General features: G+C 52.0%; 1 protein-coding gene across 1 annotated transcript in view; it reads right to left on the reverse strand.

Moving 5' to 3' along the window:
- QRICH2 (glutamine rich 2) overlaps nt 1-24954 on the reverse strand; it is a 49153-nt gene extending 24199 nt beyond the window's left edge. The window contains exons 1-12 of the mRNA XM_067547781.1: nt 24844-24954; nt 23164-23978; nt 16132-16236; nt 12637-12717; nt 11666-11782; nt 8210-8592; nt 7862-8094; nt 7482-7760; nt 5611-5705; nt 4636-4736; nt 3077-3191; nt 1897-2148 (exon numbers count right to left, since the gene is read on the reverse strand). Coding sequence (XP_067403882.1) covers nt 1897-2148; nt 3077-3191; nt 4636-4736; nt 5611-5705; nt 7482-7760; nt 7862-8094; nt 8210-8592; nt 11666-11782; nt 12637-12717; nt 16132-16236; nt 23164-23706 — 2304 coding nt within the window. The 5' untranslated portion in view covers nt 23707-23978; nt 24844-24954. The remainder of the gene's footprint in view (nt 1-1896; nt 2149-3076; nt 3192-4635; nt 4737-5610; nt 5706-7481; nt 7761-7861; nt 8095-8209; nt 8593-11665; nt 11783-12636; nt 12718-16131; nt 16237-23163; nt 23979-24843) is intronic.
- Nucleotides 24955-27539: the final 2585 nt, after the last annotated feature.

A 27539-nucleotide genomic window follows, 5' to 3' on the forward strand; every position in this document is an offset into this window, starting at 1 on the left:
CAAAATGAACCTGTGCCCACTTCTACGGACACAATCGGCTACCCTGACTTTTAACATGAAAGAGAGGCTCTGCAGCTGAATATTTGGCCCTAGGAATCTTTCCAGCATCTCATAGGGTCCACCCAGCCCAGTGAAGGCGCCAGCCATACCCTGCCATTCAGATCGTCTAGAAAATGACGGCTGAAACACCACCACCAACTTTCCATCTCCCAAAAACATTTTCCAAACATTGACCCACTAAGGCTCACAACTTGCCCGCCTGCCCACCAAGTATTTTTGTCTCCATTTTACAAAAGGCTATGTGCCAGAACAGTGCCAGGAACAGAACTCAGAAGTCCTGGCCCCTACTCCCACGCTTAGGTCTCTAGATAGATCCTTTCATTGCATCAGTTCATCGTAATGGAGCTCTGACACAGTGTGAGAATGTTAAGGTGTAAATGTCACGGGGCCACTGTGTTAGGAGATCAAACACCAAAGAGTAGCAGGAACGTAACTGTGCCACCCAGGACCACATGAGGACCAGGCTAGCCTCGGTTCTGCTCTGATCTCAGGTTCATCATTTAACGGCCAATATTCTGTAGGATTTACTGATGCAGCACAGGTGCAGAACAATTCCCCTTTCAGTCGAGCTGGGATATTCTTCCAGCTCTGCTATGGACAAGTGCTGATCTGAACAGCCTCAAGCCAGAGATGGGATCTTCCCTTTATGACAAACGTGCGTGGCGTAGGGGGGGCTGGACCGTCTGGCTTGCAAGTCGCCCTTATGACTGACAGCGCAACGCACGTCTGAGGCTAGGGTGGGAACCTGTGCAAAGCTAGTGCTACAGATTGCAAAGCAAACGGAGAAATGGAAACCTGGTGATTTGCAGTGGACTCAAACAGTTATGCCAAGATCCTTATTCAAACCCCCACCTCCTCCTCCTTCACCACCACTTGGGAGAAGCTGAGTGCTAACACAAGAGCTTGACGGTCAGAACTGCGCGGCTCTCAGCCTGGCCCAGGACAGCAAGTAATGAGCGAGCTGCACCACATATAGAGCTCTGCTGATCATCACCCGCAGCAGGCTCTGCTAATCCAGTCTTGGGATCCCCACACATAGCCCTGCCAGTGCCGCCCAGCCCAGCCTGCAACACCCCGTGCTATCCCAGCCCTGACGGCATACTGTTCACTCAGCTCTGGCCAGGCACCTTGGCCCTGCCCTGCAACCCCGCCTATTGCAGTCTTGGGATCTTCCCCCACAGCTCCGCCAACGAGCCTTGGTCCTGACCTCCGCCACCCCTGCCCTGCAGTTCCAGTCTGCAGCTTCTCTGGGGCAGAAGCCTTCAGTCAGGCTGAACATGGGGGTGGTTTTGTAGTGCTGGGCAGAGCCCATTGGGCAGGGAGAAGACATACAAAACTCCTTCCGACATGGGACCCTTCAAATCAGGATGTGAGACGAGGCCTCTAGAGGTGAGGGGTCAGTGCATCCAGCCACCAGGCCAGCCAGCAGGGGTAAACCACGGCGAGGTGAGAAGCCAGAACGCCTATGGGCTCAACACGGAGCCTGCTGTGATCTGCTCCGGCACAGTGTGCAGTGCAGAGAGGAGGGTTGGTCACATTCACGTGACTTGCAGCTACTGCCAGCCCCTTAGGTCTGGAGGGGTTTAGGGGGGCATTGGAAATTCCCATGTGCAGCTCTTCCTAGGGGTTCTGGACCAAGAGCAATCAGCATGCCCTGGGCTGCGCCTGCTGCTCCAGGGAGTGGATCCAGATCCCAAAAGATCCAGTCTCGGCCATCCCCTTGCAGCGCCACTTAAATCCTCCTTCCCTCGCTCCCCCCGGTACCGCACAGTATTCATGGCTTTAGTCTGGAAGCCTGGCTAATAAAGCAGGGTGTTTCTCTTTGGCTGGCCTTACCTGGCTCCTCAGCTGTGGCCTCTTTGCTGGCTTGCTTTCCGCGTGCCTCATCATGAAGCCGCTAATTAAATCCTGCAGCTGCTCGTAGCGTTTGAACAGCTGGCTAACCTGCTCGCTGACGTCTAGGCTGCAGGCCGGGCAAGTGCTATGGGGCGCTGCCTCCCCAGGCTCCGGGCTAGCGGGCATGCTCATGGACAGCAAGGTGGAGGAGGAGGCCATCATGTTCTCCATGATAGATCTAAGCTTGTCTAACTGTAGGCAGGGGAGAGAAGGAGCCGGGTTTGAAACAGGCACCTCCCAGCAGGATTTCTCTGCTGCTCAACCCCATGCAAAGGCTAGACTGTAGCAGCTCTGCGCTGAGGCTTGGCTGTCTCCCTTCTCAGAGAGGTGTCTCAGACCCCTCACTGCTGCTGGGCAGCAGGGCTATTACTAGTGCCTTAGGTAACAGATTCTGGCCAAGACTCCAAGGATTTGCCCATGGATGACTCTGGTGATTTCTAGCTACCTTCTGCACTTAGCAGGTGCTGAAGCCGTGTCCCCCTAGAGGTTAGACCTAGCTGCCTTGGAGTCTGTCATTAAGGTCCCTGTCTTGGACCAGCTGGAGCAGAGTGGGGCTCTAGAAGTATTGCAGAAGATGTCCTGGCTGGTACCTCATTGCTCCCAGATTGAGGAGTGGGCACCTACATTGCACGAGGCAGCCCACCGAACGGCTACCAGGTCAAGCTACGGAACCGTTGTGTGTCTACCCGGCTTCCCCGCAGAGAGGCAGCCAAGAGTTACCATGCAGCCAGTGTTAGCAAACCCTGCTGCGTTCTGGGAGGCGCTGACCTGCAGCAAAGTGCCAGCCTGCCTGGAGCACTACCCAGCCTGGCCAATGAAAAACGCTTCCCCGGGGAGGAGGGAGAGGACTGCTGAGCTCAGCAGCTCCTTCCTTCCCCTGTAGATCCAGGGAGGCAGTCAGCACGGCCCCCTGGTAGCCCTGCTAACAGCTTCCACCCGCTGCAGGGGGCTGGCTTCAAGAGGAGGAAGTCTGGGGAACTTTGCCTGGAGCAACTGTCCGGCAGCACAGGGGAACGGGGCCAGCAGAGACACCCAGAGCTGCCATTCCGCCAACCCCAAGGGGCAGCTGTGTGACAGGAAGCCGGCGAGCAGCCCCATCTCTCGCCTTAACCCCCCTGACCTGTTCCTGCAGGGAGAGGGCTGTGTCAGTCACCGACTGCTCCAGCTTGGCTTTGCCGCGATCCTGCTGCTCCCTCAGCTCCTGCAGCTCTTTCTCTATGTCCTGCACGGTCGATCTGGACCACAGAGCCAACAACAGAAAGGGTCACCTGCTGAGCAGGGCTGCTGCCAGGGGGCTCGGAGCCCAGAGACGAGATCCAGTCCCAGCATGGGCAGGTGCTAACCCTCCGCTGTGCCAAATGCAGCTTGGGTGCAGCTCCCCTGAAGCCAACCCATTTACCCGCGGGCTGAATTTGGCCCCTGCCCTGGCCGCTGGGAGGTAACTGTGGTTTAAATGCCACCAAGCCACACGGCAATGCAAAGCCCATACAAGGAATGCAGCCATTCTTACAGCTCTGCTCAGCTTCTTTGGCATGGCTGAGGCGGGGAGGCAGAGCCGGCCTGAGGCCCAGAGAGACAGACCGGCTGCCCAGGCCCCTCTGCTTTGAGGAGGGATGGGGTCTTGCACGGTTAGTCTCTTCCCAGCCTTCTCCTGGGAACCCCTCCCCTCAGTGTAATGCCCCCGTGTCTCCCCCACCTGCCGCTGAACTGGTGAAGAACAATCCACTCCTCAAACCAGCCAGACCTTGACAGCGGATGAGACGTTCCCTCCCCCGCCTGCTAAAACCCTCTCACAGCTCCTCAGCAAGGTACCTCCTGCTCCGCCCAAACTCCCACCCAGAGGCATGCTATTCCGGGTATAGACGTTGGCCTGGCACATCTTACTTTATGCAGACCCCTGCGAGACTTAGAATCAGGCCCGGAGCCCTTTAGTTACTACTTCTACCACAGCCCAGCTTTGAAGTCAGCTCAATGGCGTCGACTCAGATTTAACAGAAAGTCCAAGTCCCTGATCCGTCCATACGTGGCCGCTCCCTGCAGCCTATCAACCACATGGGACAGTGGCTAGATGTGACCCTGCAGGTAGTTCTGTTCCACGGACCGTGGCATGTGGGTCACCTGTTACAGAACCGGTCTACATGGACCAAGCCCTTTGGGAGGCAGGGACTGAGCCTAGCTCATTTTTAAGCCAGCCCTAGTGGGGTGCGGGCTAGTGGATGAGCCCTTTCGGTTAAGCAGTTCGGTTCTGCATCAGTCCTCTAGAAAAATCGGGCCAGACGCTGCAGCGCAGCCCCGTCCAGGGGGATGGAATAGGGATGGCAGTCTTGGTCGTGACTGGCAACTTGGGATTGTTCGTGATCAGTTAGCGGTACCTCAGTTCTGCATCAACTCAGGTACTGCCCCGTCTGAACCTTGTGGGCCAGAACTAGTTGTCACAGCTCAGGTCTACACCAGGGACACAGATCGGAAACCGTAGATAGGATGATAGCAGGACGAATGAGGCGCTGGAGCCCAGCTCTGTAGCATAGGTGTGGCGTCTGGGCCTGTAACCGAGTGTAACTGTCCGGTCACAGGCCCCTGTCCCGTAGGCGGCCAGCTCTACCGCCCGTGTGAATCCTGCCATACCAGAGCCTGCAGCATTAGCAGCAGAGACACGCACATCCACGGTTCTCTTTTTACCTGAGGTAACCTAGCTGCAGGTTAATCTGACTGGACCCCTCCACTTTCTGATCTGCTTCGGTTGCCACCTCTCCTTGAAGTACATTCTGCAGCTTCCTTACCTAGAACCATGACAACCATGAGGAGTCAGGGCACACGTCTGCCTGCAAGGACTTCCCTCCAACTGGCTGAGTAACTCCCCAGCTCCCTCCCACTGCATGTGCTGGGTTCAAATACCCACCCAAAATGGGGTAAATGCAGCCCTGGTGTAAGCAGACGACACAAATTATTGCTAAGGGTTTGCATCCATTCACACCTGAATTTAGCACAGCATAGCAAGTACAAGAGTTTAATACACACACACACAAACACCCCTACCTATGAGTGGGTCTCTGCCCTTAAGAGTCTCAATAGACAAGCCAGAGAAGGGTGGGGGGAATGAAAGGAATACAATTAACCATTGTATATAGATACTACAAGGAACAGGTGAAAGGCTGGATTCTCTAGATTGCACAAGGGGCACAAAGTGAATTTAAAGCAGCCTGTGTAGGGGCATCTCCACCAACGTAAAGCTGATGGGGGCAGTTGTGATGCCTCGTGCACTGGCCTCCCCCTCCGGGTGTATGGGAAGGGAGCAGGCGTTTTGGGGCTGGGAAGGGGACATAGCAGATGAAGGCTCTACTACACCTGATTTGTCATTGGTGCAACGTCCCTGCGGGAATCAAGCCCTAAGTGTTGGTCAAGGTCACATAGGCAGTCTGTGGCAGAGCCTGAAACTGACCTCAGGTCTCCCAAGTCTCAGTTCAGAGCCTTAACCACACGACCGAACAACGGGGACATTCACCACTAAGGCTGGTATCACAACTCCACAGCTTGCAACACTGGGTGATACAGTCTCAAAGTCCCTGTCTTGCACACCATCCCAGCCAGCCACAGCGGACTCGTTACCATCGCCATTTCCGTGGTTAGGTTACAAGATGGCACATCACTGCTCACCTTGGCCTTTACACCTTTCATGTCTTCTGCCATGGCCTTCAGGGAAGACAGCTGGTCCATGATGTCAGCAGGCATGCTGGGGAGGTTCTTAGAAACTAGATGCCACCAAGGAAACACAAAGGAACCACTTAAATGCATTGGGTACAAAAGAACATAAGATTGACCGTACTGGGTCAGACCAATGGTCCATTTAGCCCAGTATCTTGTCTTCCGACAGTGGCCAATGCCAGATGGTTCAGAAGGAATGAACAGAACAGGCCAATTATCGAGTGAGCCCCATCATCCAGTCCCAGTTTCTGGCAATCAGAGGGTTTAGGGACAGCTGGAGCATGGGGTTGCATCCCGACTATCTTGGCTAATAGCTACTGAAAGAGCTATCCTCCATGAACTTCTCTCATTCTTTTTTGAACCAAGTTATACTTTTGGCCTTCACAACATCGCTGGCAACAAGTTCCACAGGTTGACTGTGTGTTGTGTGAAGAAATACTTCATTTTGTTCATTTTAAACCTGCTGCCTATTAATTTCATTGGGTGACCCCTGGTTCCTGTGTTATGAGAAGGGGTAAACAACACTCTCCCCTATTCACTTTCTCCACACCATTCATGATTTTATAGACCTCTATCATATCCCCCTTAGTCATCTCTCTTCTAAGCTAAACAGTCCTAGTTTTCAGTCTCTCCTTGTACAGAAGCTGTTCCTTACCCCAGTCATATTTGTTGCCCTTCACTGTATATTTCCCATTCTAATATGTATTTTTTTAGGTGGGGCAACCAGAACTGCATGCAGTATTCAACATGTGGGCATGCCAAGGATTTATACAGTGGCATGATGATATTTTTGTCATTATCTATCCCTTTCCTTGGGGCTCTTAACGTTCTGTTGGCTTTTTGGATTGCTGGTGCACATTCAGCAGATGTTTTCAGAGAACTATCCACAATGTCTCCAAGATCTCTTTCTTGAGTGGGAACAGCTAATTTAAACCCCATCATTTTGTATGTATAGTTGGGATTATTTCTTCCAATGTGCACAACATTGAATTTCATCTGCCATTTTGTTGCCCAGTCACCCAGTTTTGTGAGATCCCTTTGTAACTCTTCGCAGTCTGCTTTGGACTTGAACTATCTTGAGTAGTTTTGTATCATCTGCAAATTTTACCACCTCACTGTTTGCCCCCTTTTCCTGATCATTTATGAATATGTTGAACAGCACGGGTCCCAGTACAGATCTCTGGAGCACACCACTATTTACCTCTCTCCACTGTGAAAACTGACCATTTATTCCTACCCTTTGTTTCCTATCTTTTAACCACTGGGATATATTTGGATTGTTTCAGGATGGGGGATGGAAATGCAACAAGATACTTTGAAATGAATCAGAAAATGATCTAAATGGGATAAAAGTCTCATTTTCAAAAAGGTACCTAAGGAGCAAGCCCAAGACCCCTGTCAGTGTCAGGGCAAGAGTCCCATGGCGGAATATTTATGCCCATCAAGTGGTTATTTACACCCTTCAATGATATCTCTGTCAAAGCAAGCTCACCCATTCCAGCGAGCGCCTCTCACTGGGAGGGAGAGGGGGAGCCCAAAGGGATCAGCAGCGTGCCAGTCGCTGAGAAACCATGGATGCAGGCTCCAGCCAAGAGCACTGCTGATCACCCTGGATCCAGCAGAAGGCTACAGTCAGCACCACTCAGTAGGAATCCACCTTTTCCTGTCTCCCCATTTGTGTGCAGAAGTAGGCCAGGGCTCTCGCTAGCGGCATAGGGGAAGCCATACCTGAGGAGTGTTGGTCCAGGAAGCTGCCTGCATCGCCACCCTGCCCCCCGGAGGGATGTGATGGGGACAACACTGGATGATGGGGAGGTCCCTACCTGCATCGGAGAGGAATTGCCGCAGCTTGTCGAGGTCGGCGTGGCTGCACTTGATTTGCTCCAGTTGGTTTATCTGCTCCTTCAAGGTGGCGTAGAGGTCGGTCAGATGCCCCATCTGGCGCAGTGCTTCCACGGTATCAGAGTAGCGGCTGGAGGCGCTGCTGGACCCCGAGGACTCTCGTGGGGTGGAGGAGGTTAGGAGTTTGTCCTTCTCTTGTAAAGGCGACACCGGGGATGTAATGGCAGAGTAAGGTCCTGGTGGAACTGCAAGCTGGGCTGCTAAAGCTGAGGGACCCACTGGCGGTGACGTGGGCTGGAATGTTGAAGTGACTGCCTGGGCCCCAGGGTAGCCCGCCTGGGTCCCCGGCGCTCCGGCGGGCCAGGCTCCAGGAGGCCCCGCCTGGGTCCCCGGCGCTCCGGCGGGCCAGGCTCCAGGAGGCCCCGCCTGGGTCCCCGGCGCTCCGGCGGGCCAGGCTCCAGGAGGCCCCGCCTGAGTCCCCGGCGCACCGGCGGGCCAGGCTCCAGGAGGCCCCGGCACTCCGGCGGGCCAGGCTCCAGGAGGCCCCGCCTGGGTCCCCGGCGCTCCGGCGGGCCAGGCTCCAGGAGGCCCCACCTGAGTCCCCAGCGCGCCGGCGGGCCAGGCTCCAGGAGGCCCCGCCTGGGTCCCCGGCGCTCCGGCGGGCCAGGCTCCAGGAGGCCCCGCCTGAGTCCCCGGCGCTCCGGCGGGCCAGGCTCCAGGGAAGCCTGGCTGGATTCCTGGAGCACTTGCCTGTAGACCTGGCTGGGCCGCAGGAGAGCCTGGCTGGGCTGCAGGGGAGCCCGGATGGGCCGCGGGGGAGCCTGTCCGCGCTGCGGGAGTGACTGCCCAGGCTGCTGGTGTGCCCGCCCGGGCTGCTGGCGTGCCCGCCCGGGCTGCTGGCGTGCCCGCCCTGGTCCCTGGAGTGCCTGCCTGCGTCCCTGGAGTACTAGCTCTGCCGCTGGGAGAGCCAGACTGGCTCCCTTGAGCCGCTGCCCAGGTTGCAGAGGGTTTTCTGGCTTGGGTGTCCATAACTGAAGCTGGCTGCTCGGCTGGAGAGGGCTGGCCTAGGCTGGGATCCACAGACTGGGCTTCCTGGAAACAAAGGGAATGGGAGCAATTTACTGACGGGCGCTCGTTCAAAGCAAAGGGGGTGGGAGCTGGGATAGTCAAAACCAGCCGCCTCTATTTCTGCACTTCAGCTGGAAATAATGCTACAAAGCACACGTGCCGGTTTTGACAGGACGGGCGATGGGATAGGACGTGCCCCCAAACCGGCCTTTATACTGAAAGGAAGCAGCAGTCGCAAAATGCCCTCCAAACCCCCTGCTGGTGGCTGAACCAGTTCCACTAACTGCCAAGTGTTTCCTAGGCGCCTGCTTTCTCGGGGACTCTCTGGAATTCCTAGCCAGTATCCGCCCCTCCCAACTGTGTACCCTTGCCTGTCAGTCACCCGGCCATCCCCCGCACCCCATGGAAACCACCAGCTATTCTCCACATTCTCCTTCAAGCATGTTTGACAGTTACTGTCTGCCAAGACACCCTCCAAAGGAACAACAAGGATCATGCATGTGTGCATGAAAATCACACACACCAGAACTGAAACCCTGGACCGAAGCACTCTTGGGCTAATGTGTGGGGCTAGGGTGGAGGGAGAAGTCGGTATCAGGATCCTAAGCGTAAATCTATAGGGGGCCTGCAGGCCAAACCAGAACCCCAGGAACTCAGGGGATCAAAATCCAGATCCAGCTCTAGTTCTCGTGGCTCAGGCCTATCCCATTCTGAGCAGGTACGACCACCTTCTTCTCCTCCTACCACCACAAATACATCCAAGGGAGCATCTTTGGAATGACTGATTCTGGGAATTCGCAGTCACATACCATGGACGGACATTTCATTTTTAAGGAAAGAAATGATTTCCCTGAAGCTTTGCGGTTCAGTTTTGGAGAGTTTCTGACACAGAAGCAGAACAGCGCCTGCTAGGAATATTATGTGGTGCTTACTATACATTAGCTTTGGAACAGAAGCTCCCAACTGATCAATTAACTTGTATTCCTATGGGTTGATTCGGCCTATAGGGTATCACCTCCTGTGCCGTTAGCGTCTCTGTTTGTTTACTCGGTACCCACAGAGGGATCTCAGTGGCTAATCTGGGTGATCAGAGGGCATCCAGCTGGGCTTCTTTCGTCCTGCGTTTCAGTTGTCACACACAATTTCTCTGCTTGAAAGATTCTGTGTTTGTGTTCCAGACGTCATAGTTCTTCACACTGGACCTATTTTTATTTTGAAAACTGCCAAGCTCCAGGTAGTCCTGCGAAGCTGCATGCCTGGATCTGCACCCTTCTTGAAGAGGTGTAATCTTTGCCTGGGACCTGGACAACGTGCCCACACACTTGAATGCTGGCTTGTGGGCAGGCAACTTCCGGACTAAGGAGCCACAGGGGCACATCCTGGAATGGCACAGTCACGATGGTGCTATCTTGTATGCTGCTATATGAAGTTAACTGTTTGACAGGCAGGCTATGAGCCAAGTGCTGCCCCTGAGCTTCTCTCACAGCCTGTTTGTGGATGTAGGGGTGTACTACAGACCTTCTCAGTCAGGTGCATTCCTTCGTTAGCTTGGATTTAAGATTGCTGAAGTACAACCCCCCCAAGGTGATCACTACAAGTTGAAGTCACCAGTTAAGCCAATCTTCATCCACAAACCTTACTGTGCGAACACGCTCCCAGGCTCCTCACCTCCACCACAAGCTCCCTGGCACCTCCAACGTGTACCGATCACAACACACACACGCAGCTATTCTAAACCACTCCCGAGCACATAACTGGAATTCTGACCGCAGCTAAACTGATATATTCTCTACAGATGCAAGTGCGTTGGCAAAGCGCATAATGTGCTATTTGCACATGACGACGGAGGAGGTCAAAGTGAAGGTGAGGGTGTTTGAATGTGAATTAGAGTAATGGGATGTATGCATTCTAGGAGAGAAGTGGGTGCTTGAACCGGAGGGGGAGAAGTGGAGATCTGCTCTGATGAACCTCTTGGAAAAGAGCAGGGGTTTAATCCTACGTGTGTAAGTACTCACTGTTCAGCTAGCACCATGGCTAGAGTTAGGTATGATACGCGGAAAGACTGTACAAGTTCCCCAGCACCTGCCAATGCTCGGCCATAATGCATCTCCATCCTGACCCACAACACCTTGCCTTACTCCACTCTAGCATCCTCCAGCCTGAGCACAAGCTGCCATCTGTGTTACGCTGTGGGGCTCTTTTCGAAGGTTGGCAACCATGGCAGCCATCCCGTGGCAACAGCCACCGAATTCATCTTCATTCAGGACTATCCTTATAAGACATGGTGACCTCACTACTACCTAATCATGAAGGCTCAGTCAGTGACTTCCATAGACAGTTAAATGCAACAGGAAGCTGTCCTAGGTCTGCACCATGGGGACAAGAAAAGGGAAAGAACCAGATCAGTTAGTTGATCCATAAGACATTTTTAACATGCATGGAAAGAAGGGACCAAATTGATCCACTGGCTAAAGCTTCTGGGTCAGTAGGGTTATACCAGGGGTTAATTTAGTCCCGTGAATATTGTAAAATCCTTTAAGAGCAGAAATTCCAAGGACGTGAATCCAAACGACACTAATAATGGCCCCTTCTCATATTGTGCTAGTTAGACACCGGGAAGCCCTGGGTAGGAGTCATACAAGGATTTCCAGAGCTCAGTCATGGCCCTTTGGTGTCAGGGGAATGGCAACCACAACTAGGGGTAAGGGGCTAAGGGGAGGAAAAAGGCCTCACTGTTTCTTACATCTCCATTTCCACATAGTTTTGCTCAGAAAAGGCCACTTTTAGAGAGAAGCCTTTGAAGCGAGCCTGATCACGTGGAACCTTGCCTGGCATCGGGGCCCAGAAATATGAAACGTGACGTGATCCCCCAAAGCCAGGGCCGGATACCCTGCCCCAGAGAAGAACAGGGAAAAGAGCATCACAGATCAAACACATTCACGTCAAGCCACAGGCAGGCAGGAAAAGGTCCCGATTCACAAGATCTGCCCCCCTCCCCACTCTATTACGGTGATGTCTCTGCAGAGGCAGAGGAATGGGGCAAATGTATTAAGCTTTCCTCTTCCCCCCCACCATCCCTAATTGAAGTCACACTCACAGTGGGTAGGCCTTTGCCTTTGCCGGTCACAAGGCAGTCCTCCAGAACTTCCCAGCGCACCATGTTACACATTTCTTCGGGGGTAGGATAGAGGTTTATCTTTTGTTCTAGGTTCCTCTGGAAAGAAAGAAAATCAAACCAAACACGCAGATGACTACACTTCTACGTCCTATAGAATCGGTGCCTGTCTAGGAAGGGATTTCCTTCTCTCCTCCATTAACTCTACAGAAACTAGCAAGCCAGGGATTACCCAAGAAAAGAGCTAGACAGAGAACGCACATTCCCCACACTGAACAGCAGATTTTGTCTTGAACTCATCAATAAAAATAGAGACCCCTTATGGAGAGAGCACCGAACCAGGGACCAGGAGGAGAAAAGGAATAATAGTATGAATGGTAACCTGTTCAGCACCCTTGGTTCCATGATGGAGCAGACCCTCCCCAGCTGCCCACCCCACCACTTCTGCGACCATGCAGTATCAGGGACAGACATCTAAGCCTTCCAAGGCTTTAACTCCTCCTACAGATGCACTGGCATTTCCTGCCTCTAAAGAATCCTCTAGCACGAGAGGATGCTGGATGCACTGGGGTGTTTCCTGATGTGTCAGGAGGACATCACAGAAACGTAGGAGGGGACTCACGTGCCTTGCCCCTCAATATATATGTATTTCCTGTTCCTACTGCAGGTGGTTTGGGGCACTTAATGCTACTTGGGGCCTGATGCTGAGACATGCTGAGCTCTGAAGTCACGGGAGTGAGATTTGATCAGCATCTCTCAGGATCAGGTCCTTCCTGGTCCAAGTAGTTCAGATCTTGACTCAGAGCAGAAGACCGGGGGTGGGGGTGGGGGAATAACAATGGAGGAGAAGCGAGGGACTTCAGTACAGCTCAACACCCAAAAAAGAAGAATCAAGGAATGAGAATTGGGGTGGGGAGTGCCTTGGCAATCATTCCACTCAGAGAGAGACGTACCACATCGCTTTCCAAATTCTTCTGGTCAGTGATGCAGGCCTCCAGTTGAGGGTCAATCTCCTGGGTATCTAGCTGCAAATTCTTGCAAGAGAAGAGAGTTTAGTTAATCTCCTACAGTCTGGTGTGTGTGTGATTGCCTTTGAAAAGGAAGATGGCTGACAGACCCAAATGTAAGGGATTTTTGTGTACACGCAAGTGCGTGAGCAAGCGCACACCCGCACCATGCACAATATATGGGTGCATATATATTCCCCACTCCAATATTTATCTTCCATGTTGTTTTTATTTCAAAAGGTAGTAGCATCAACTTGAAATACAGTCAATTTCAAAACCTGAGTTAATGTCGTTTTAACTCCTACACCTGCCCTTTGATGCCCCTGACAAATTGTGGGTTTACAATCATGTTTTCCTGCCTTTTAAATGCTTTTTCTCTGCTGTTGCTTTTTGAAAGTCATACAAGCAAGACAGGAAGAAACGGACTATTTGTTCTTGCAGAGGGGTAAAAATTTTGACTAGACAAAATGCTGTCAAGGTCACAAAGTAAACACTGAAGGAGAGAGCAAAAACTACGACTTTGCTCTAATCTCCTTCAATTCTGGTAATCTTGGGAGTTATTGTAACTATAAAGGGTCCAAAAAAATTCACAGGAATGTGATGCTTAAATTGATGGTGCGCCTTTAAATATTCCTCCAACTACTGGAAACTCAACACAAGCACTTTGTGCTAGTGCATCAAGCATACCATAAACAGAAAGCAAAACTGAGAAAATTAATTAAAGGGAGTGAAGTGCCAAAAATAAAGAGTGCATATTTTGAAAAACCGATTAAGAACCCAATCTGACAAAGCCTTCTTCAGAAAAGTGAAGGGGCTGATGTGAGCGAATGTTTGCAGAATCAGGTCTCTGATTTGTAAAGATCTTTCAGTTTTGATAATCTAAAGTGGTCTTAAAAACCCAGGAAAGGGTGTGATATTTATAAATAGGGTTTTCTGTCTCGGTCATATCCCTTTAAGCACAGCATAGAAATAAAACACCACTTGAAACTACCTCTTCTCTCAATTCGCTGCATTGTATATGATGGGGATTAGGGGTGGGCACCAATTAAATGGAAAACATCACCATGAAAAAACCCTCAAAGCCCAGCACACTATGGATCTGAGCCACAGCTCACTGAAGACAACGGAAAGATCCCCATGGATCAGTTTCCTGCTCACCACAGGCAAGTGGATTTTTCAAGCCCCACTTGTTGGCGCTGAAGAAGTCAGTGTTTGGAAGGGACTGGACCGGCCAGAGGCCGGGCTAGAGGAGCGGAACAGGGAGGATGTTCCATTCCTGGGTGGCGGGGGACATTGCGGCTGGCATGAGTGGCAAAGCAGAGGGTGTCATAAGGGACTAGGTCAGAGATGTAGGCTGGGCCCCAGTCCTGCAGGGTCCGGGAGGCGAGCGCCAATTCACTTTGTGGGAGAGCAGGCTTTTGGGGCTGACCACACGCAGTAAAAGCTCAGCCTTGGCATCCACTTAGCTTTTGTTTCCCTGTGCTCTAGGAAACGAGATGTTTACTGCTTCCCCACAGCGCCCCTCCCTTCCCCCAAGGCTCATGGGACACGGCGGCGATCTGCTAAGCTGCAAAAAGAATGAGCTCTTGCGGCTGGCTGGCCGCTCAGGGAGAACGAGCGTGTTTTGCAAGAGTTCCTGAAGGTACAAGGAGCGAGCTGGGCACTGCCACGCTCTGCTGCCTCCCAGGCTCAGACTCTCCCGCAGCTGGCAAGAACGCCTCGGTTGCCAGAGACCTATGGCCGGCGCCAGTCAGCTGGAAGCTCCCCCAGGTCTTGCTAGAATGATTTACCTGCTGAGAGTGCTCGCTCCCCGTTGACGCTGGACCATGGCTCCCCATCTCAGTCTTTCAAGGGGTGGGGAGAGGTCCCCTGTGCTGGATGCCACGCTGGGCTCCTTTATCTATGTACGGAGCGCTTGCTCCTCCAGCCGAGAGCCGGGCGCTGGCACCTCCTCACCCCTTCACTGTGCTAAGCACCCTCTGGCTGCATCCGCGTCGAATTCCAGTGTCCTTGATCAGCCCCTCTGCCCGTGGGGCCCCTACTGATCTGGATTCAAAAGCTGCCCCGCCCCGATGGAATGGGCAGGAGAAGGCAGCAGTGATACAAGGGTGAATCCTTCTCTGTCCCACCTGCCCCGTGCGCACATGGGGACGGGAAGTCCGGAGACTCCCATCACCGCAGGAGTATTTGTCACCTAGCTGGAATCCCTACGAGCAGCACTTCAGCCCTGGCCTGCAGCCTCCCCGGCTATTCCCTTCCTAGACCCTACACACAGCCCTGCCAATGCATCTCAGCCCCGGCAAGCAGATCCGATGCCTCCTGCTATCCCTGGCCAGCTTAGCTATCCCCTTTCTTGCACACTGGGAGCATCTGTCCTCTGCAGCATCTCCTGCTCCACCCCCTTGGGTCCCAACTGTCCCATGCCACGCACACCACATGGGCATTTTAATTTAGGAGGCCAATGTACAAGAAAAGGGAGACATTTTACCTGGTGAACTATGGATTTTCCCTCCTCTCTCCCCAGAGTAACCCCCTGCCTGCCCTTTCCTGGTGTTAGAGCAACAGGCTGTTTCTCACCCACTTTCCCCAGCCATCAGCGCCCCCCTCACCACTCCTCTGACATCAAAGCAGTGGCTCCCCCAGGTATTAGGCTGGTCCATGAAGGATCGAAAGGGGGCAGCGATACAAACTGATTGATCATCGGTGCAATTCCCAAAGGAGAGAAGAGGTCAAACTGTCCCCTCTGTTTGCTTTGACCAGCACTATTGGCATGCGCCTGCAGACAGACAAACCCAGAGGGAGGGAGTGGAGACATTCTCCCCTACAAGCACTGGGAGTGTTCTTATCCGTCACTGACATTAGAGCACACTGCTCAAGGTACACACAGCGCACCCAAGCGGATCAGCCTGCAAGCAAAGCTCCCCCCAAAACACACAAGGGGTGGGGAACAGCAGACTCTAAAGGCTTGGGCAGTAGCAAGAGAAATCAAGGAGACAGGGACTGGGAGAGAAGGCTCCTCAATCTCTTTGCTGCTGTTTGCAGCCCAACCGCTCATGCTATGTTAACTCCCCTTGGGGTTAGGGTGACTAGATGTCCCGATTTTATAGGGATGCTCCCGACAGTCAGGGCTTTTTCTTACATGGGCACCTATTACCACCACCACCACCCCGTCCCCTGTCCCGATTTTTCACACTTGCTATCTGGTCACCCTACATGGGGTTGAGTGCTGCTCAGGGCAGGAGGGAGCGGCCAGCTACGGGTACGTGGCACAAACCTAGCCCAAGCAGTGGGTGACGGAGGAGAGGGAGGGCTCGACACACACGGCAAAAGGGACCAGGGGGATGTCAGTGCCTTAGGGAATAGAAGGAGACCGGGTGGCTCTCCCCTCACCAGGGAGGGTGAACAGCCTGGCCCTGCTCTGTGGGTGAGGGCCACACTCACCTGGTCAGGCAACTCCTTGATCTTCTGCAAGTTCTCTTTCATGTGGAAATGAGCCGCCTTCACTCCATTGACCTCATTCAGCAGATCCTGGAACAAGGCCATGGCCTGGAACCGACAGGGGAGTGAATTCAGGGCCAAAAGAACACCCGGGACACCACAGCAAGGATGCTCCAAGGGGCAGCGGGGCCCTAGCGAATCGCGTCGGGACAGGGAGCCATTCTTCCTGGCTCTACCACTGACCGGCTGCGTGTCCCGGGGCAAGGCATTGCACCTGTCTGCCTCAGTTTCCTTAGATTTATTATCAGCAAGAAAAATGAGACCCACCTAACTGACTGAAAGCCAAGAGATGGACCCAGTTAGAAAGGCTCCAGCTGCCAACAGTGTGTGGATGGTGGCGAGGGACTGGCCGGGGAGCCAGCTTAAACAGCGGGGAGCTAGGACAAAACAGCAGCTCCAACCACAGCTTCCTTCCCAACAGGGAGTTAGACACGGGGAGGGGCTCAGCAAGGACAGAGCTTCTCCTTTTACTTCCCAGGTCAATAACAGTTAAATAATGAATTCAGTCTGCCGTAAGCCAGGCAGCTCCCCACCTCCAGGCAGGCCAAGCATCTGTTAGACTAACCGAATGGGTTAAATGAAAATGCCAGCCTGGGCTCCCCAGCACCAGCGCATGTGCAGACGGGGTAAATATCAGTGCACTGGGTAGCTAACGGAGTGTGAAGAGATCAAGTGCAGACATGCCCTGAGAGCTATGCCAGGACACCTTGCTGTGTGAGCATTCACTGATCATTAGCCAGCCGCCTTCCCATTTTGCTTGGGCTCTGCAGACGTCTCCTTCTAGTTCTGGGCATTATCCTACCCGCCTCCCTCTGGCACTGCTTTCCTGCCCGTACGTATCCTTATTCTATAGCTTTTCCCACAAAACCTCTGATCCACAAATACTGTGATCACAGACTCCACTCACGCTGCGCTCAACAACTGGTGCCAAACACCAGCGAGGGGATTTAGCTATCAATTGGCTGGACTTGTCACACTGTGCACATGACCATAGCATAGACTCAAACCAGGACCCTCATGGTAAACAGGCAAGGTCTGTCTCATGGTTCAAGCAGGGGAGGAAGGAGATCAGGGCTGTGCCACTGACCCGCCGCGGGGCTTGCCAAAGGCCACGCAACTCTCCTTGTGCCTGAGTTTCTTCATCTGTAAAAGGGGGATCGTGAGATTTGCCGCGAGGCACTGATGTTCAGAAGGCCCTTTGAGATCAGACTGAAGCTGCTGGGATGTGGCAAAGTTTAGAAGCTGATTGTGCTAAGCTGCTCGCCGCTGGAAGCTGTTCTTGGCACAAGAATTGCCAAGATGCCTGAGCTGCCCTCACATCACCACCTCCTGTCCCGGAGAATAAATGACTCAGGCCACAGTGTTATTGGCATTGTCCCGCTTTCCCTCTGCAGGTGGACTGGACGCATGCCTCTCCTTGCAACGCCAGTGTTAGAGGGTTGTTCCCTTTGAATCTCATCAACAGAGGCTCTCGGCTGTGCTGATCTCTAGTAGAAAATTGATCAGGGCTCAACCACTCCACGGGCCAGGTTATTAATAAGGAATGTCATTATCAATGGTCAGCTGTCATAAGCCTACAATAACACTGTGCACCCACATAGCACTGTTCAGTGCAGGTCTCCCAGTGATTTACAAACAGCCTCATCTCATCCTTGCCAAGCGCAGAGGGTATTCTTCTCCATTTTACAGACCGGCAAAGTGAAGCACAGAGAGGTCAAATGACATGCCCAAGGCCACATGACAATGCAGTGCCCAAAGCAGGAATGGAACCCAGGTGTTTTGACACATGTTCTAACCATTAGAGCCCCTTGTCGCCCAAGTAATGCTGAGTGCTTCTGAAGATTAGAATGGCCAAGTATTAGATATGCACCAATCACCAAAATGCTGATTAAACAGCGGGAGCACCTGGACAGTTACAGTCACTAAGGGCTGATGAGTAGTTACCCACATGAGTAGCCAATTCACCCAGGGCTGAGACCCAGCACAAGACCTATGCATCCTTTGCAGTCCCATGTAAGGCCTCAAAATAAGATGCAGCTTTTGCCGGGTCCCCTGCCGGGTAGCGAGTCGTTGTCGTCGTTCCCCTCCTCCCCCCATTCTATGTGGCTTACATACTGGCCTCACGACAGCTGGAAATTCCAATCTCTTGACCAGAAAGTTTGTTTTTGTTTATCCTGGGGCTCTGTGCTTTCACCCATCACCACCGTTTCCTCAGCATCTCCCACGGATCGTCACCCTGCTGTTTTGCTTCCGCTAACTCAGCTCAAGAAAGACGAAGCCACAAAGCCATTTAAAGAAAGAAAAAAGCCAGGCCCACTCCGGTGAGGTGCTGAGCTTTCTCAACTCCCACCGGCTTCCCTGAGGATGCTCGCCCACAGCCAGCGCAGGCTCCCTCTGCCTCACAGAATGAGGCCCTTATTTCCTAGCTGAAATGCTGCTCTTGGATCAAACCCCGGTTTACACTCAGATGGCTGAAGGTCTCAGCACTGTACTCCACCTGATGGGGAGAATCGACTCCCTCACAGATGTTAGATCATTCAGGAGGCTACTTGGGAACCAGAGTCCAGCTCCCACAGATCACAATGGGAACGCTTTGGGCTTTGTATTTAACATTATCCTTATGAAACAGCACTGGCAAATAATTCAGCATTTACAGCCTGCCATCACGGGTTGCAGTAACTGTGCCACATGAACCCAGGTGTGGATATAAATGCTCTGAGAAGGAGCTGTTCATCAACCTCGGAAAAGGCTCATGATCTCGTCAAAGCAGCTTCTTTTTCCTCCCAATACGCTACATGAAGGGATGAATAATTCAGCCACGACTTGCTTTAATCTTGTGGCTCTATTCTTCCCCTAGCACCGCTGCAATTGCTCCTTCTTTGGGCATGATGTTCCCTTTCCCCACATTTGATCATTACCCTACAGACAGCCAGCTAGCTCCAGAAGCACAGCTCACTAGGCTATGCTGTGCTGGGCACGCACAAGATCCATGCTGGCTGGTCTCTATGACCAGATCCGCTCCACACACCGGTCTAAAGCGTCAGCTTCCGAGACAGCCAATGTCATCCAACCATTCCGTCTGCAAACTCTGCTAACAAAGAGGGGCGACGTTCCCCTCCCCAGACCTAAACATCACCTAAGTCCCACTTAAGTCCTCAGTGTGGGGCATAAGAGATGCTAGACCCTCTACACAGGGCGAGTTTCACCCTAAGAGCATGTTCATAATGTTCTCCATCAGGGAACAGCTGCTAGGCTTAGATCACACAAGCGGAGGAGATGTATATAAAATGAGCTACTAATTTTGCATGGCAGGGAACAGAGAAAGGGAGGTTCGCCTGTCACAATATGTTACCCTTGCGGACACGCTATCCCACACCACGAGCGCTCTCTCTGCGGCAAACACTCGCAGTTCTGACAGACAGACAGAACGTCTGGGAGACCCTCAGCCCATGAGAGACCCTCCTCTTCATCTGCGCCAGAGTTTGTTTAGACCCGGGAACTCCACAGCCCAGCGGGCTCCCCAATTCAGTGCGGGGCTTAGAAGAGTCCCAATGTTGAGGACCGGACCTAGGGACAACGGCCATCCAAGTGCATCTATCTGGTCCCCAGGCAGAACCAGCAGAGCACAGAACGGGTAGGGCCCTGTTGACCTGCTCTGGGATGAGACCTGGCTACCAGGTCTTCCTCCTCCTCCCAACCACCCTATGTACAAAAGCACAGACTCACACATGCTTCAGATTTCTAAGAGGATGGCAGGCAGAAACACTCACACATTTTCACCCCCTCCCCTCCCCCTCAACTCCAACCTTTCAGTTCTTCTTTACCCATATTAAGGAAGCAAAGCAGGACCCAACACCCCCCCATCTCCCTCCTCCATTTGACTATTACCTCCCCTTTGTCACCAATCCACACATATTTAATTATCACTTGGCCAACCTATCCATTTAGCTCTATACCTCTTTCTTTTGAGTCAGCTCCTCCAGGCCACTGCTCAGTTTTTTGTTCTCCCAATTCCCTCTGGTCTGTGACGGTCCTTCTGGGAATAAGGTCCCCAAAGTTGATGCCAGCATCTCAGGGGTGGTTGTGCTAGAGCTGCCCAGGGAAGGAATATTACACCTCCGTTCCATGGTGCCTTAGCCCATGCAGCCCATTGGCCTTTCTACAGCCACGTCCCGCTGACTGGTCCAGGCTGCGCTGTCAGTGCATCCCATGAGTTAGAATGTGCAGAGGCCACTTTTCTCCCCCCTCATCCCAATTTTGGATCACAGTATAGACCTCCCCCTCCAGTGGGGAAAATCCTCAGGGCTTTCCCCTAATGGGTCTATAGCCTTAAAACAGAACAGCACACCAGTTCAGCTCCATAGCCAGCATCCCGCCGCCTGGAATGGCAGGAATTAACTTGGCAACATTACAACTTGCCCTGACTGAGTAGGGAAGGAAGGAACCAAGCTAGAATCTGAACTCCGATCCCTTTCAGGGTGCCCCCGGGGATGATGGGGGACAGCAGACATCATGGATGTGAGGCTATTCACCTATAGGAGGAAGGGTACAAATGACAGTCTTTCACAGAGCAGCTATATTGTGTCAGAGGCAGCCCCCTGGGGCATCTCTGGATCTGCCACTAATGCACATAGAGTGGGGAAAGGATCCAAAGGCAGGTATGTCAGGAGTTAGGGGACAGAGATGGGGGAAATATTACTCCCACCCATATAAACCCACACACGTCACATGGCTCTAACTTTGTCAGGCAAGAGCGTATCTGGCAATACTTCTGCCATGATTTCCAATGCAACCCTCCCTTCCCTCCTCCCCAACGTCAATGGAAATTCCTGTGTGAGGTCTGACTGCAGGATCTGACCCCTCGGAGAGACCCAGGTCCATTTTCTTTGAACACCACTGGAACCCTGGTGTAGAAAAAGCCCCTCGCGCCAGGGGCGGCAGAAATGGGGCTGGAGGTGCAAGACCCTTGGCTGCAATGGAAATACTGGGCTGGCTCCACCCCTGTGTAAACTCACACATCCCTGGGTGGGGGGGGGAGTGACAGTGGGACCCCAGGGGGGGCTGGAGCAGCTGCCATGAGGCCTGGAATCAGGCCGGGGAGCCAGGACGCAGGGAGTGGGACCCATACGGGCTGGAGTGGGTCAGGGTGCAGGTAGGATCCCCTGGAACCCTCCTTCCCAGTTTAGAGCCAGCTGCCCACCCCCACCCTGCCAAGTCTCAGTACCTCTTCTCACTCCCCCTTGTATCTCTCTGCCCCCCCATTTGCAGGGAGTTTCTCTCCCTACCCTCCGCTTCGCACCTCTATAGTTTCCCTGTGCCCAAGGACCGCAAAGTGTTTCACTACATTAAATCCAGCATCCCAACTACCCGTAAAGTAGGCAAGTGATATCCTCCACAAGTTCTGGATGGGAAAACTGAGGCACAGAGCAGCAACGGGCTGGATTTTTAGTGGTGCTGTGAACCCACAGCTTGAACTGAAGCGAAGACGAGCTGCGGGTGCTCGGCATTTCTGAAAGCATCTGGTCTTTGATGATTTGCTAGAGGTCACAGAGAAAGACGGCAGCAGAACTGGAAACCGAGCACTGAGGCACCACCTCTCCGTGCACAAAACCATTCTGCTCCTTAAAAACATACAGTGCAACTTGCAAACAAGGCTGACAAAAGGGAGGGAAAGGGGAACAATTGTACCAGGGGGCTCCAAACTCAGAGCCCCCCCCCCAAATGTTTAATGTCTGTATAAATAAAACAGGGAGAGCTCTGTGGCACCTTGAAGACTAACAAATGTATTTGGGCATAAGCTTTCGGGGGCAGAAACCCCTCTCTGGAACTGTATAAATAAAGAAACGGGAGGGGTGGGGCCCTAACAAATGTAATGTACCAGGGTCCCAAATGTCTCTCAATGGCCCTGCACGCAATTCAGGAATAGCTCATTTGTCAACACCATCTAACAGCGGTCTCCACTGATCACTGACGAAGGTCACAGAGAAGAACAAAGACTCTAAGTTCCCTAGACGGAAGATAAGTTGAATAAACACAAGAATACACCCTTTGTTAAAAGTACAGCATGCGTTAGATGAGCAACCCCCTGATCATCCCGATTCATCATTTTAATTCATGGGGATCAGCAATCAGGACTTTTTTTCTCTTGCAATCTTAGAGGAATCAGTGCAGAGACGCTCTTGTGAAATTCATGCAACAAGTCACGGTTGTAATAAGAACCATATAACACCTGGTTGTGGTTTTCCCCATTATCTAGCGCTGGCAATACATGCCAAGTCAAATCCCCCATAACAACATAAATAACACTAGATGAAGCATGTAAAAGATAATTGGAGGCTGGCCCTGGCGAGTCAGAAAATATTTCCCTTCTTATAGTTTAGCTCTAATCCTAATGAACACTGACAATCTTAAAATGACTGATTTCCACAGGAGAGACAAGGTGGGGAAGGTAATACCTTTTATTGGACCCACATCTGTTGGTGAAAGAGACAAGCTTTCTAGCTCCACAGAGTTCTTCTTCAGGCCATGATTTTCATGTGTCTTTCATATGTCCAGAGACCTCTCAATGTCCTTCACTTTAGACCCTAATTGACCATCATTTTGCACAAATTTGGAGCCTCGTTGCTTATTATTGGACATTATTTATATCAAACTATAAAATAAATAAAATAACACCACCAAGCACTTATGCAGAACACAGATACCACAGTACTGAGTGCTATATAAGGAACTTAAACTGACCAATTATATATCCCTATTCATCCAAATATCTCAGAACCCTTTAGAAGGGTGGATATTATCCCAGTTTTATAGGTGGGGGACACTGAAGCACAAGGGGGTGAAGTGACTTGCCCAAATCGCACAGCTAGTCAGTGGCAGAGGCGAGGCTATAGCAAGAGGCTCCTGATTCTCAGATGTGGGTTCTCACCACTGGACATGCTGCCCCTTCACAATTTAAGGAATGGAAAGAATTACCTTGGAGATCCCGTTCTCATTAGCTTCTATCTTTTTCTTCATCTGCATCATTTGCCACATGTCAGCCACAGCAGATCCATTCGGAGAGCCGCTCTTGGTCCTCTCCAGCAAATCTGTCCCAGAAGGCAATTTTTCCAAGGCAGCCATTTGCTTCTCAAGCCCTTGAACCTGTTCCCCTATCCCATGGACCTGAGACTTCACCCCGTGCACCTGAGTCTCGACTCCATGGACCTGAGTCTCGACTCCACGGACCTGAGCCTTGACTCCATGCACCTGAGCCTCCACCCCATGCACCTTCTTCTCTAAGTCAGCATAGAGCAAGTCTTCGGTCTCATAGCGCTGGTCCTTCATCTCTTTCTCCGGCAGAGGCACAGGTTCGGGAGGCTTTGGTTTCTCATCGAGCATCTCGGTTTTGACGTCCTGGAGGTTGAGTTGTTTAATGATGGCATGGAGCAAAGTGTGGAGGGCGTTAAAATTGACCGCCCCAATCTCTGGCGTCCCTATGGATAGGTCGGCCAATTCCATCAAGCTGATAAGAGCCATTTCTCCCCCTGCCCAGTATCCGATGCCTTTACCTTCTCATTCAAATATAAAGCCACTTTCTTTCTTTTTTTTTTTTTTTTTTTTTTTTAAAAGAAATACAATTACTTGAGCCCAAGGACTCAGAGAAGTTTCTCTTCTTCACGCTGCAAGTTCCTTGGCAAACAATGACAATCCCCAGTTGCCAGATCTTCCCACAAGCTCAGCTCAGTTGCTCCGTCCATCGACCAGCAACCTCCCAAGGAATTTTCCCTTCCAGAGATTTTTCCACCAGCCTGTTAAAAGTTATTTATTTCTTGACTTAAATTTCTCTCCACCTGGCTAGGCCGGATCCTCTTGGCTGCCCCACCCCGCCCCGCCCCTCCCTCCTGGGCTAATGCACCGGTCTCAGTCACCTGCCACTGCCATGCCTGGCTATGGGGACAAGCCAGGCTCAGGCTGCTGGCAGACCTGCCTAGCCATCTCCACTGGGGCACACCAGCCCCTCTGGCTCTGACCCGCCCCTTCCGCCCTTCCATTGGCTACATACCACCCCGCCCCACCCCTGGATTGGCCACAGCGGCTGCCCATGTGCCTTTGTTTACATCAGCAGGTTCTGATGGCTACATTGTAGCATCTAGGGTTGCTATGCAGGGACGCAGCGCCCCCTGGAGGTTCTGTGGCTCATTACGCCTGGAGAACTAGTCCCCCCCCCTCCAAGCACATGGCCATGCCTCCTTCCAAGGCTGAGCTAAAGAGGCCCTGCAAGCCAGGGAGGGCTGGGTCCGGGCTTACGTCCTGGCTGGCTTTGCAAAGCTAGGGGGCTGCAGGTCACCCTACACCTCTGTGCGCGCCCCCCCCCCCCCGTGCCTCCAGCCACCCGTGGGCAGGGAAGAAGTTAGTCTGGGTTATGGGATGACCTGATGAGGCTGGCTGGGCTGTGGAGGCAGCAGCACAGAGGCTGAGCTGCGGAGAATGGGCCCCGGCTGGTGGAAGGGGAGCTGGGTAGGCTGTGGAGAGGCTCAGGGGGCTGGGCCTTGGCTGGTTTAGCTGCACCGCCAGCCCTTGGTAAAACTCATCAGTCGCTCCCCCTTTTAGGGCTAGCGCAGGCCAAGGGTGACCTTTACTGCTGCTGAAATTGCTGAGCGCGTCAGGCATTACCCACGGTACTGAGCTGCTTCTCCATCAGTGGCGGATCACCGGGGGGGGCACAGCGCAGCTGGAGTCAGACCTGCGGGACGCTCCAGCACAGGGGAGGGCGATGCCTCACTCACTCACTCTGCAAATGTAAATCCAACGAATGAAAACCAGGTTTAACATAGGAATTGCCAGAGTGGGTCAGACCAGCAGTTCGTCTAGGCCAACACACTGTCTCCCATGGGGGCTAGTACCAGCTACTTGACAGGAAGTAGCCCTACAGTTGGGGAGTTAGAGGTTAACTTTTCCCCAGAGAAAATTCCCTCCGAGTGCCCCAGAGGCTGAGTTATGCCCCCAAATTCACGTGTTTAGATCTCCTTCAAACAGCCTGTCTCGCTGGTTTTTGTTTTTTAGTACTGCAACTCTGGCATGCCACCTGCAGGCCTAGTCCTTTCTTGAGTTTTGCTGAGCTCTTGGCCGTTATGAGCTCTCGTGGCAGAGAGTCCCACAGCACTGAGGGAATACTGTATTAACAGAAAATAGCCGAGGAGAGTTTCTCCAGTATGACATGCATAGAGGATGCACGGCTTCACATCAGTCTCCCTTCTTCAAACTTGTGTATTTTGTCCCAAACTGTTTTCTACACTAGGTACAGGCATCACTTCATCCACTATTAGGGTACCCGCCCCTCTGCACTGGATCACATCAGCTGTCTAGCAGTGCAGAGCAATTTAGGACAGGAAGTACATACTGTAACTGTATCCATTTGAAATCACCAAAATTAGAATTTGGCCAGGACAGTGGGGTTAATACCATTACCCTTATGAGACAAGCCAGGGCCTCCCTCACAGAACACTGAGAGACTGTGTATTGTTCTGTATAATCTACAATTTAGCACCTTTTTAGGATAGTGCCCCACACCTGTCAGTGGTAGAGTTCCTATACTTGTATCTCAAGCACAATTTACTCCAGCATGATGTTTTGCCCTGGAGGGGAATTCGCCAAGGAAAGAGGCCTGCTCCTATACCCTTGGAAGTCAATTAAAGTTTTACCATTGATTTCCCTGAGCGTTGGCTCAGGCCCTTCCCAAACAAGGCCAGATAATGTAGTTCAGTTTCTTCCCACGGGGCTGTTCTCTTCGAAAGTGAAAATGATGCATTTAGTGATGTGATGGTGAAAATATTTTCAGAGACATTCCAGCTCTTTTCCTGGCTCCAAACCCACTTGTCATTTTAACCTTATGACAGTCTTCCATGCCTCCATCTCTTTGGGTTGCTATGTAAGAGCAAGGCTGAGGGGAGAGCTGAGTGACAGGATGTGCGTTTTTACAACAGCTCAACCCAGGCCCAAGGGAGTGAAGAGTTATTCTGTGCACACATGGATTAACAGAGCTGGGGACATAAATATGGATAGGAAAGGGGCTTCCATGGTCAATTTTCCCCAAGACTAGAACCCACTAGTTTCAACACCAAATGAAAGATGCACAGATCCCAGCCCCACTTACATGGGGTATTAAGAAATGGATGCAAGTCAAATATTCTGGCTCTACTGCACAGGCAAGGAGCTGACCAGATTACGTGAGAACAGCCATACGGGATCAGACCAATGGTCCATCTAGCCCAGTATCTTGTCATCCGACAGCAGCTAATGCCAGGTGCATTAAGAAATTCCCTTGCATAAAAGTGTTACATGAAGTGCTCTGTAAATCATATTTCCATTTTGTATCAAGGCACTACAGGCTAAGATAGATCCCAGCTGGGTTATTATTTTCAATGCATTAAAAAAAAAAAAAAAAAAAAATCAGCCAGTGGTTTTATCAGGGCAGAGCCAGTTGGTGAAGACTGCACAAGCACGTCAGATTCCTCAACATCCAGCAGATGTCAGCACACCACATGAAATGGAGGAGAACATCTCCCCCTGATGGTCTACACTCTGAGAGAAAGCACTTACTCCTGGGTAGAACGGTAATATTGAGTTCAGACAGCCCCTCTCTTGTAGCCCTCCCAAAGCAGGGGCGGGGGCTGGGAAAGGAAGCAGAGGCTTCTGTGTTTTCTGTTCTTCTAACAAGACTGGCCATCAATAGCACAGAGAGGTAGCAGAAAAGTAGAAGGGGGAAACGAACATCTTTTCTACAAATGAGACTATATTAAGGAAACTTAAAAAAACAAACCAACCAATCTCATGTAGTCATCAGTACAGAAATGCCAGAGCCACAACTGAAATGTAATGGGGAGGATGTGAGGGGCAGGCCTTATTCACTTCAAACTGATGGGTAGGTTCGTAACAAGCTGAGCCAAAAACTCCCACTCCTACAAACCAAACTTTTCTAGGTTCAAACATTTGATCGGAATTCACGGTCGCAGTGGATATGTGGCCTCTGTCAAGATAGTATCTGAGCACCACCTAATGCTAATTACTTGGTTCTCACAGAAGTCACAGGTAAGGAAATCCCCATTTTACCGAAGAGGAATGAAGGTACAGAGATGAAATAGCTTGCCCAAGGTCACACAGGAAGTCTGTGGCAGGGCTGAGAACAGAACCCAGGTCCCCTAAGCCCCAGGCCAGGCCAGGGCCATAAACCTCAAGGTGAACCTCTTTTAACCTGCTTTACAGAAGTAAAAAAAATAAAATGCTTTGGGGCAGGGACCACATAACATTCAGTCATTAGTGCATAAACTCAGGGTGTTCAGATAGGGAAAAGTTCCTCAAGGCAGATACCG

Source organism: Emydura macquarii, unplaced genomic scaffold (assembly GCF_026122565.2).
Source record: "Emydura macquarii macquarii isolate MOO-44397 ecotype Brisbane River unplaced genomic scaffold, CSIRO-AGI_Emac_v2 contig_1230, whole genome shotgun sequence".
Taxonomy (NCBI): Eukaryota; Metazoa; Chordata; order Testudines; family Chelidae; genus Emydura; species Emydura macquarii.